The sequence below is a fragment of the Sparus aurata genome, chromosome 14 (genome assembly GCF_900880675.1).
Source record: "Sparus aurata chromosome 14, fSpaAur1.1, whole genome shotgun sequence".
NCBI lineage: Eukaryota > Metazoa > Chordata > Actinopteri > Spariformes > Sparidae > Sparus > Sparus aurata.
In genome coordinates, this window is record NC_044200.1 from 714,957 (window position 1) to 727,364 (window position 12,408).

Consider the following 12,408-nt stretch of genomic DNA (forward strand, 5'->3'; position numbering starts at 1 on the left):
GGAATCGAACCCAGGTCCGCTGCAGGGCCTCAGCACATGGGTCGCGCGCTCTACCAACTGAGCTAAACGGCGCCCCACTACAGCTGTTATAATGTCAACAAACACACGTGGCAGCTGTAGTGAGAACGGCAGCCCGCTACACAGTGGAAACTGGCACCTCGTTCAGTGGTAGTTTAGTACAGTGGTGGAATATAGTTTTCGGACACCGAACACATTTGTGAAATATTGGATTAAGAATCACTTTTAGGTCTTCAAGTGCAAGTTCTTTCAGTACAGTCACAACTAAAATACTAAACAAATCCTAAAAAAAGCCATTGGAAACTTTAAATTGATTGGTTTCATAAAAATACATAAGAAATTTTGAGTATTGGGTAATTTTGGTACCAGTGATCCACTAATGAAAGTCATGCTTTTTATTAAAAGACACATTTTTTTTGCCGTGCATAGTGTCTATATAAAGCCAGCATATTTGAAAGTACTCCAGAGACAAAAATGGCTAAGACGCAGGAAACACACAGGAAACACGCCTGAAGATTCAGATTCTAAGCCAGGAAGGGTACAGCTGCCGCCAGATAGCCAGGAAGTGCAGATGCAGTCCTTCAGCAGTTGGATACACTCTGCAGAAATACAGACAAACCAACAGCTTGGAAGACAGACCAAGATCTGGGCGTCCAAGGGTTTCTTCAGCAAGAAATGACCGCATCCTGAATCGCATGTGCAGAAAAAAACCGCAGAATGACATCACAGGAGCTTCAGCAGCAGTGGTCGAACCAAACCGCTGTCCAGTGTTCCACCCGCACTGTACGTGGCCGACTTTTAGATCATGGCTTAAGGTCCTACAAGGCTGTCAAGAAGATTCTGTGGTCAGATGAGTCCAGTTTCCAGCTTTATCTTCCCCCTGCTAATGTGAGGGTACGCAGAAGGCCAGGCGAAGCATTATCTCAAGCATGTAAAGTACCTACTGTCAAGCATGGTGGGGGCAGTATTAGAGCTGGGCGATTAATCGAATTTTGATCGCGATTTTGGCTTCTCACGATCATGAAAACACTGTAATCGAAGTAAAACGATTAACGTGCCACCGCGAGTCGTGTATGCAAATTACTGCACTGTAAAAGCACAGTGAACGCACCTGTGTCGCCTGCAGCTGCAGCAGTGAGTGTGTGGATCGATTTGTGGAACGAGTGATTGACAACATGGCAGAAAAGCAGCCTGAGCCTTTAGTTGAAAAGAAAGGTAGGACAACTTTGGTCATTTAGAGACATTTTGGCTTAAAATCGTCAGACATAAAGCAGAAGGAGATTGTTTGTAAAGTTTGTCACACCGTCGTGTGTGCACCCCAGGGCAACACGACAAATGAATTTAACCATAAAGTGGTCTATGACAAAGTATTAAAGGAGCAAAAGACCCAAAAAAGTGCAAGAGCGTCAACTTCAGCCACTGCCACCGCAACACATTGACGACACTCTTTACAATGCCGCTCCATATCCCACCGGCTCCCGGCGACAGCGAGAGATAACGGAGGCTGTGACGTTCATGCTAGCTAAGGACATGTGCCCTATCAGTACAATTAGAAACCCAGGCTTCAAGACAATGGTCAACACTTTGGACAAGCGGTACGTGTTGCCATCACGCAAACATACAAATATTATTATCATTTACTTTTTTACTAATCTATCTGGTTGTTTTTCTAAAAGTTATATTTAAAGTTGAGTTTTGGTGGCTCAATAAATACTTTTTTTGAAATCAGTGAATAATCGTGTGTGTTAATCGTGATTTCAATATCAATCAAAATAATCGTGATTATTATTTTTAGCATAATCGCCCAGCCCTAGGCAGTATCATGGTTTGGGGATGCATGAGTGCTGCTGGTGTTGGTCATCTCACTGTCTGTGATGGCACACTGAACTCTGCCAAGTATTGTGCCATTCTCGAAACCCACATGCTCCCATCTGCACGTGCACTGTTCTGTCGAGGTCAAAACTGGATATTTCAACAAGATAATGCCCCTTGCCATGCATCCAGGACCAGTACAACTTGGCTGCAGGAGCACAGTATCCAGGTCTTAGACTGGCCAGCTCAATCCCCGGACATGAGCCCCATTGAAAATCTGTGGTGGATTATCAAAAGGTCCGTTTCAAAGCATAAACCGAGGAGTTTAGATGAATTAAAAGCACTAATTCAAGAAGAATGGGACAAGATTACCCCTCAACAGTGTGAAAGGCTCGTGGAGAACATGCCAGCCAGGATCAGAGCTCTACTGCGTGCTAATGGCAGGGCTACTAAATATTAATTTGATAATGTGATGGTTTATATATTTTTTGTTCAGTTTTGAACACATTCTCTGTTATTTGTTGACTTTGATACCAACAATGTTGAGGAACTGACATATTAAAACTGTCAAGAATTTAATTTTGTTAGTTTTTCTTGTAAATAATAAACAGTAAAAATATAATTTGTATTTGTTTGTGTCTGTCTAATGCAGCTGCACCTTTTGAAACACAAAAAAGATTTTTCCACAAATATTTCATGATAATATTTGAGACTGTGTAAAATTTTAAGGGTGTCCGAAAACTTTTTTCCACCACTGTAATCCAAGGTCAGGGTTCTCCCGGACAGTGGAACAACGGCGCTGTTAGGCTACTCTGCTCAGGCCGTGACTAGCAGAGACAACCATGTTGCTGCTAATCAGTGTGCATGCAGCAGCAGGGCATTATAATTCATTACTTGTGTTGTTGTTGTTGTTGTGAATGTACGGCAGGCTGTAGCCAACGCTATATAGCGCAATTCATTACTTATGGGAAACGTTTCAACAGGCTTGCCTCCAAGCAGCACATCACAAGGGAATGCGGAAGACGTAGCTGGCGCTGGAGCCAGGTCAAACCAACCAATAGAAACTCTTCTCTCATCCACTAGCGTAGGCCCCGCCCATCAAGTGCAGTTGATTTGCAAACAAAACTTCATAAATCGCAAGCAAAGGGGACTTATTTGCAGATTTCCAGATGGGGGCGCTATAACATAGGGTGTAAACTTCGAAAGGCTCTCCCGCCAAGCCATAAGTGCTATTGACTGGAATTTCTCGTACACGTCCTCCTGATAGTCTTCTACAAAAAGCATCTTGCACCACGAAAGCCGCTATTACAGATTTTTTTCTAATTTGCATGATCTGAAAAACAGTAAAATGAATAGAACTTTTGAAAGATTGACTCTATCAACACCAAATTTGCTATACAGCTTTGGGGGATGAAAAGACAACTTTCTATTATAAATGAGCCAGCTTGGTCAAAAAACATGGCCGCCACGGACCCATGTGTTTTTGTAGTGGGCGGGGCTTAGAAATGATTGGCCATAACTCCCACACCCTTTGACCTATCATCACAAAACTTGGTGGGTACTTTCAAAACAGGACTGGGAATCCGCCTAACAACTCACGTTGAGCTCAACCTATAGGGGGCGCTATAAATGCAATTAGCATATAGCTGAAAACCTAATTTGGAGAAATCTTGGGCTTGTCATGGGTATGTGTTGCACAGATCTTTGAAGAACACAGCGGCCGATGTCATCGACTGCGGGAGATGACGGTCAGGGTGGCCTGCTTGGGGCGAAAGGGGATAGAACCTGCAGATTGCCGCTTGCGGCTATATTTAATGTTTTGTTCTTGTGCAAAATTATCCTAACAAAGAGACATTCAAAATACAAAGGATTCTCAGTTGGTATGGCTAGTTCTGAAGTCAGACTTGAAGAGATATAGGTCAGAAGTCCCCTCCTCTAGAGCATTCATCACTTCTATATAAGACATAGTTGTCAAGTTTAACATCATTGTCAGAAATATTACTGTTCAACCAGGTTTCTGAGAGAGTGATTACATGAGGTTTGTTATAAGTAAGCCAGACTCTTAAAGGAGTCATCACCCGGAAATGGCAATTTCTGTCGTTAAATCATGCATATTGGTGTTGGACCTCTGTTGAAACTTGCCTGAAAAGCTGGAGTTTGAAAGTGGCTTATTTTTTTCGCTTTGGCTCTTTTTCCGACCAGGAATAGTGCACAGTAGTGCGCGTTCCTAAAGCACGAGATTTTGACTCAGCTCCGGTGGTGACGTTACCACAGGAGGCTACTTGCATATTAAGCATCGGCTCACAGCCGTCCTCAGCCAGACTTTCTCAGTGAGCACGCCGAATCTGCTTATTTCTCTGTCATTTTCACGCCATACATCGTGACCGCCAGCATTGAAACTCAGGTCTTACATGTAAAACACGAGTGTGAAAAGTAAGAAGGCAAAAACAAAGAATTTACCATTCAGAGACGTCCTGCTGTAAACGTGTCTCTTCCACCGTCCCTGCCTCTTCACTCTCCCGACTCCGGCTCGTACATAAATGCCTGAATTCCGTAAGGTTCGTCATTTAGTGTGTGCGCCATGACGGGGCTGTTTATGTTTTGGAGTCCGTGTGTGCATGCAGGCTCGCCCCCCATTCCGGCTCTGTCCTTCCTGCGGCCAATCAACGCGCGCCTCATTACATATTAATACAATGCACATCCGGACCGGTCAAAACCTCGCGCATAATCTCGCTTGAGAAAGTCGCGGTATGAAAAAGGGTCAGAACAAGCTCTCTGTTTGATTTTTTTTTTTTTTTTTTTTTTTTCTTTTTTCTAATAAGTTTTAAGAATTGATCCAAGAGGGACTGGATATGGAAAAAACCAGGTGATGACTCCTTTAAAAGGTCAATTTTAGGTAGCAAACTTCTTATATTCAGGTGAACAACTTGCAAACCTTTAACCTTTAACTTCATTATTCATTTGAGACAAATACGTATCCACTATTGTGACAGCAGAGCTATACATAAATACCAAAACTTTTAAGCAGCATCACAGATTGTACAATATGTGAGAATAGCAGGGCAGTGGTGGGTGCCAGCAGCTGGAGAGTAGCACACAAACACATACAGACACAAGTCCACACACACATGCCACACAGGTATACAACCTCACACTCACACACACACACACACACACACCCAAACACGGGAGCTTAACAAAGGCATAACGACAAAACAGAGTTTAGTCTGCAGAAATTTATGATGGGACAGACAGATTGACGGACAGGAGCTAATATTGTAAATGTTACTGTTAATGTTGTCAAAGTAGGAAACACCTTAACCTACAGCAAGGCTAGGCTTTTGGAGCTAAATACCAACCAGCCAGCTACATCGGAACTTAAAGCGCAACTCGGCAGATTACAGCTATTAAGTGCATCGGAGTGGAGGTACAGATTTCGCCGCTTCAGGGAGAAGCGGAGGCGGTGTTCAAGGAAACAGAAGAGGGGCAAGAGAGCCGGGGTACTAGCCAAGCTTAGGGCTCGTGCCAGCAGACCTGCCATCCCATCACTCTTTCTATCCAACGTGCGTGCGCTGGACAACAAGATGGACTTATTAAGGCTGAGACTACGCCAAAAGGAAATGAAGGACTGTTGTGTAACTGTCTTGACAGAGACCTGGCTTAGCAACGGCATGCCAGACTCTGCTTTCCAACTTGATGACCAGATGTTCTTCCGCTTGGATCGCGATCAGCTGTCAGGAAAAACCAAAAGGAGGAGTAGTCTGCATCTATGTGAACAAAAGTTGGTGCACAAACTGTTTGCTGGTCGGAAGACATTGCTCTGAGGCAGTACTACCTGCTGCGCGAATTCACAGCCGTTGTCATAGCTGCAGTATACATTCCTCCAGACGCTAATGCCAATGCTGCCCTGAACGAGCTACGTGAAGCTATTAGCTCACTCCAAAACAAATACCCAGAGGCTCTGTATGTGGCTGCAGGCGACTTCAACCATGTGAACTTGCAAGTCACTCTCCCCACGTTTCATCAGCATGTTACTATTGCCACCAGAGGTGACAATACACTCGACAAAGTGTACACTAACCGACGAGGGACGTACAGAGCTGCCCCCCGCCCCCACCTTGGTGCCTCCGACCACATCTCCATCATGTTGGTCCCAGCATACTGCCCTGTGACTAAGAGAATGACAGCCACACAGAAAACCATCACTGTGTGGCCTGCTGAAACTGTCCCAATGCTCCAGGACTGCTTTGAAACCAACTGGCTGGCAGACTGGCAGATATTTAAAGAGGCAGCTACAAAGGGCAATACAGTAAACTTGGAGGAATATTCAGAATCACTCCTGGCCTACATTGCGAAGTGTGTGGAGGATGTCACTACTACCAAAACCATCACCATCTCTCCTAACCAGAAGCCATGGCTAAATGCAGAAGTGCACTGTCTTCTGAGAATAAGGGATGCTGCTTTTAAAGCAGGGGATACAGAGGCACTCAGAGCCGCTCGACGGAGCCTTACAGCGGGAGTCAAGAGAGCAAAGTCCATCTATGCTCAAAAAATACAGGGTAATTTCTTATCTAATGACCCATGCAGCATGTGGAAGGGCATTAAGAGCATCACAGAATACAACAGGAAGAGTTCAGAATGCCCTTCTGATCCATCACTACCTGATGCTCTCAACATCTTTTATGCTTGTTTCGAGTCATCAAACACCAGCACCATCGCCAGATTTAAAATCTCACCTGATGACTCCCCTCTCAGTATAACACCAGCTGAGGTAAGGAAGACGCTGCAGAAAATAAACCCCCGAAAAGCTGTAGGCCCTGATAGAGTTCCAGTCAGGATCCTCAAGGACTGTGCACACCAGCTCTCATCAGTCATGACAGTAGGGATGTAACGGTATGAAAATTTCACACCGCGGTAATAGTGACCAAGATTGTCACGGTTATCGGTATACCGCTGTATTTTTTAAAATGTCTTCAAAATGTTGAAAAAACAATTGAAATAATTTCATCAAGATTTATATTTAAATATATTTAATATGTATTAAAATAGTCCAAATCCAAAACCCTAACAAAACACTGCAAAATCAACATTGAATAATTATAAAAGAATGTATCAAAACTTTGCAAAATAGGTCATTGGCTTTTTGTGATGAGGGCACATAAGCAGCCTGTTTTTGAAACGTGTCCTTTGAGTTGTAGTGGCAGCAGCACTCGATTGGCCAGCAGACCCTCTCTGTGAAAAAAATGAATGAAAATGTCATTATTAATTATTACTGTCACTGTTACTTAATACTAAGGGTGCAACCAACAGATCACAAAACTCACAATTTAGATCATATCACTTTTGTGAGGAACATTTTTAGATCAAAACAAAAAGGATTATTGTTGTTAAATGAATTATGAATACTCCATTTTGGCTCTTATCTCTATCTAGACACTTGTTATATTCTTTTATATTATTCTTTATATATAGTCTATTCTACAAATAATCCACAAGTATTCTATATTTCTGATATAACTAATATATATTGGCTGTCTGTCTCTCTGTCTGCCTGCTCGTCTGTTGTCAGTGGACTCGGTCAATCTGATTGGTCAGATGCTGCTGAGCCACAGGTAGGCGCTGCTCCAGTAAACGGAGCTGAGATGAGCTGAGCTCCTTTGGAGCTGGCACCATTGGTGCACACCGGTCTGTGGGCTCGGTGAACTTCCCAGGCTGAGCATGCGCTTTAACTCTTTTTCGACTTTTGGGAGGAGGGGAAATGGGACTCTGCATGGTGTTTTCACACTGTATGGCACTGCTTCATCTGTCAGTTCTATTGTAACAGGCTTGAACAGTTCAGAAATCCTATTTCTCCAAACAAATCACCTATTAAGCTGCTATTAATTTCATTAACTCTTGCAACCAGTCCCATTCGTTTTGCTTCTTTTAATATTCTGGTTTTGCACAACACTTCAAAATGGCTCATCTTGTTACACTTTCTACATCTTTTATTGTGGGCAGGCAGCTCTCTTTTTGGTCATGCATCCTATTGCATCGTTGACAGTTCTGTTAAGTGTCTCTGTGTTTTAATACCTGTGGCTGTCGTGATTTATCATAGCTCTGTCTCGTGTTGCCGTACTCTTTGCGTCCACTTTCCACATGCTCCGCGCTCTGTTGCTTGACCTGCTCACTTTGGCGCGTGAGCTGGATGGCCCTCTCCAGCGTTAGATCTGCCTCGAGCTGTAGCCTCTGCGAGACCTCTTTGTCCAATATCCCTATCACAATCCGGTGCCCAATCTGTTCGTCCTTGCTGTTGCCGAACTTGCAATGCTGCACAAGCTCATACAGGCTCTGAACAAACACCTCCACGGTCTCACCATCCCGTTGGGTCCTCTTGTGAAAGCAGGCGCGGTCATGGATGACATTCCGTTTGGGTACAAAGTGTTCATCAAACTTTTCCACCACCAAGTCAAATTCAGGGTGTGGAATTGCATCCGCGGCAGCAGGTTACACATATGAGCTGTAGATTGGTTCCGCATCTCTCCCCATGGAGTAGAGGAGAGAATTCACCTGCACCTCACCGCTCTCCTTATCCAGCTTTGACGCTACTCTAAAGCGGGAAAATCTCTGTCTCTATATCGGCCAAACCACCAGCTGGGCAAAATCGAACAGCTCTGGGGGACCAAACTTACCCATCTCGGTGTTGGCGTAGGGTCCCTAATTCTGACTCCATGTCAGGATACGAGGCAAGACACGGGTTTATCATGACTCCGTTTATTTCTCTAGCCTTCACCACATGGCTAGAACCATTCACTCATTCACTGCTAAACTTCCCCACTCAGTAGGTAAAGTCATCATGCACAGCACCCACACGTTAGCCTCATAGGAACAAAAGGCTATCTCACAACAAAGCTTGTGCCAGGAAACCAACAAATTTAGTTTAACTCCACCAGTTCTGTCAAGAGGAGTGATTAAAAATTCATCCAGAAGCGTGCAGATGGCTCTCATATAGGCCTAATTGAGGTGAAAATGGACAAGGGACATTTAACCAAATATTAGGATTACCGTAAGTATATTTTTGACATAGCAGATTTGGTCATATTTTCAGAAGACCCATAATAATAATGGTTATGACAATGGCGGCGCGTCCAGACACAGCTCCCTGTTATTTTGCATCTTTTTTGTGTTTTATATCTCATTTTTTTGTTCTTCTGGCACACACATGCCACAGCGGCCTATCTACAGTTGCCAAGACCTGATAAGAATTGGCTTTAAGGCAAAAATAGAAATCACGGGTGCCTTCGCACGGACCCACGGCATCCCACCGGAGATAGCGAGACCGCCGGGCACCCCATGGATTGTTATCGGGTCCAGCAAGCACTGGAGGCGGCGCAGGGAGAGGAGGCAGAAACGAGGATGCCGGGCAGGACTACTAAATCAGCTTAGGAACCAACCACACAGACCCCCGCTACCATCTATCTTCTTCACAAACGCAAGATCCCTTGCGAACAAGATAGATGAGCTGCAGTCACAGATCGCCTACAACCGCCACATCCGTGACTGTTGTCTTTTGATTGTTAGCGAATCCTGGCTGCGCCCACATATCCCTAATGCTACCGTGGAGCTTGCAGGACGCACCTTTCACCGCTGTGACCGGACTGAAGCCTCCGGTAAGAGCATGGGAGGGGGACTCTGTGTTTATGTGCTTGAGGACTGGTGCTCGGACAGCAGAGTGATAGACACCCACTGCTCACCGGACTTAGAGGCCATGTCTGTTCAGTGCCGACCCTTCTACCTGCCACGGGAGCTAACGGTTGCCATAGTAACCATTGTTTACATCCCTCCCCATGCTAACATTAACACAGCACTCGGCCAGCTTGAGCTCATGGTATGTAAACAACAGAGGGCTAATCCAGATGGCGTGCACATCATTGCTGGGGACTGCCTCAAGACTGTTCTCCCCAAATTTCACCAGCACGTCAAGTGTGCAACCAGGGGAGAAAACACACTTGATCATGTTTATTCTAACATCAAGCATGCCTACAGAGCGACCCCCCTCCCCCACCTCAGACAATCAGACCACCTCTCTCTGCTCCTCTTCCCTGCCTACACCCCCCTCAGAAGGCAAACAAAACCAGCCACCCAGACCATCAAAGCCTGGCCTGAAAATGCTCTCAACCAGCTGCAGGACTGCTTTGCCTGCACAGACTGGAGCATTTTCGAAGATCAGGACCTGGACACACACACCGAGTCTGTCCTCTTCTACATCAGGTGCTGTGTAGATAACGTCACCGAGGATAGACGCATCCGGATCTTTCCAAACAGAAAGCCCTGGATGACAAAGGAAGTCCAGACCCTGATCAGAGCTCGTAACTCGGCCTTCAGGACGGGAAACAGAGCTCTCTACAGCACTGCCAGAGCTGACCTGAGGAGTGGCATCAAACAGGCCAAGGTCTCCTACAAGAACAAAATAGAAGGATACCTGACGGACAATAACACGCGTCAGAGGGAGGGGCATCCAGGCCCTAATCAACTACAAAGCCAACTCCCCTCCCACATTCTCCAACAGCAGCCGCACACTGGCAGAGGAGCTAAACAGCTTCTTTGCCCAGTTTGAGACCACCACCACACACCTGCAGTCACTGCCTCCCCCTGGTTCCAGCACCTCACCTCTCTCTCTCCAGGAGCACGAGGTGAGAAAAAACTTAAAGGGGAACTTCGGTCGATTTAAACATGCAGCTTCATTGCTCAAGCTACCCTTGACTTGCCAGTACCAAAGACGCGAACACATTTGGTCCAACCATTACAGAGCTCCGTGAACGGAGACTTGGCATTGACGGCTAACAGCATGGGGTCAGAACTTTACACTGTGTTTTAAGCACGCTCGACGGATTGACTAGTTTGGTCTAGCTACTGGAAGACACGGATGTCAACAAACAGGTAAGTAGCTCCTTGCACAAACACACCGTTTTAACTACTTTTTTATTCAGTTTGAGTCATACACGCTACAGTGCTGTGTGCTAAGGTGTCTGCTGATGTTGCATAACTTTTGGTGTGAGATGTAGAGCATGTTAAGACGCTTAAAACCCAGTGTAAAGTTCTGACCCCATGCTGTTAGCTGTCAATGCTAAGTCTCTGTTCACGGAGCTCTGTAATGGTTGGACCAAATGTGTTCGCGTCTTTGGTACTGGCAGGTCAAGGGTAGCTTGAGCAATGAAGTTGCATGTTTAAATCGACCGAAGTTCTCCTTTAAGAGCAGTGAACCCCAGAAAAGCTGCTGGTCCTGACGGTATCCCAGGGGTGGTGATTAAAGCATGTGCAGACCAACTGGCAGGGATCCTCACCAAAATCTTCAACCTCTCCCTCACACATGCCACCGTCCCCACATGTCTGAAGGCCTCTATCATCGCCCCCATCCCCAAAAAACCTGCCATAGACAGCCTGAATGATTACAGACCTATCGCTCTGACATCTGTAATCATGAAGTGCTTGGAGCAATCAGTTTCCCAGCACATCAGAGACTGTCTCCCTCCCTCGACCCCCACCAGTTTGCCTACAGGGCAAACCGTTCTACAGAGGACGCCATCGCCCTCACACTCCATACAGCGCTGAGCCAGCTGGAGAACAAGAAGAGCTATGTGAGGATGCTCTTCGTGGACTACAGCTGAGCATTTAACACCATAATTCCAGACATTCTCATCACCAAACTGCTGGAACTACAGATCCCCCCTCCCCACTTGGCCCCACCACTCCACTGCACTCACACTCAGCACTGGTTCCTCTCAAGGCTGCGTTCTGAGCCATCTTCTGTACGCCCTGTACACCTACGACTGCTCTCCAACTCACCCAACCAACCGCATTATTAAATATGCGGATGACACCACAGTGGTTGGACTCATCCGAGGCGAGGACGAGACAGCGTACAGGGCCGAGGTGGAGGAACTGTTGCTATGGTACTCAGACAACAACCTGACCCTGAATATCCAAAAGACAGAAGAACTCATCATGGACTTCAGGAAGAACAGACATGACCACACCCCCCTCCTCATAAATGGAGAACAGGGGGAGACTGTCACCACCTTCAGGTTTCTGGGCACCCACATCTCCGCAGACCACTCCTGGACCTACAACATCAGGGCCCTGGTTAAGAAGGCTCAGCAGCGACTACACTTCCTGCGTGTCCTCAGGAAAAACAAACTGGACACAAAGCTGCTGCTGGCCTTCTATCACTCCTCTGTGGAGAGCGTACTGACATACTGTCTGGGTGTGTGGTACACAGGCTCAACAGCCGAGGACAGGAAGGCGGTGCAGAGGGTCATAAACACTGCCCAACAGATCATCGGCTGCCCTCTGACCAGCCTGGAACACATCGCCACATCCTGCTGTCTCAGGAGAACCAAGGCCATCACAGGAGACCCCTTACACCCTGCCTACCCCCTGTTTGATCTGTTGCCCTCTGGGAGACGCTACAGGTCAACAAAGTCCCACACCAGCAGGCTGACAGACAGCTTCTTCCCCTGGGCCATACGAACTACAAATACGAACGGATACACTCACAAACCATCCCCCGCCCGACAAGAACAAACCCAATCTACCTCC

At 46.2% G+C, this 12,408-nt stretch overlaps 2 protein-coding genes across 8 annotated transcripts in view; both read left to right on the top strand.

Annotated features, from left to right (window-relative positions):
• rint1 (RAD50 interactor 1) overlaps nucleotides 1-12,408 on the top strand; it is a 137,798-nt gene that overhangs the window by 81,224 nt on the left and 44,166 nt on the right. The gene's annotated exons all lie outside the window — the stretch shown is intronic.
• LOC115595464 (uncharacterized) lies at nucleotides 7,250-11,763 on the top strand. The gene is made up of 2 exons (XM_030440010.1): nucleotides 7,250-10,502; nucleotides 11,069-11,763. Exon 1 carries the CDS (start codon nucleotides 9,032-9,034, stop codon nucleotides 10,424-10,426), a length of 1,395 nt encoding a protein of 464 aa, XP_030295870.1. The 5' UTR covers nucleotides 7,250-9,031; the 3' UTR covers nucleotides 10,427-10,502; nucleotides 11,069-11,763.

Excerpts from the sequence above, each read along its gene's own strand:
- LOC115595464 (XM_030440010.1), top strand. The coding sequence starts at position 9,032 with ATGCCACAGCGGCCTATCTACAGTTGCCAAGACCTGATAAGAATTGGC.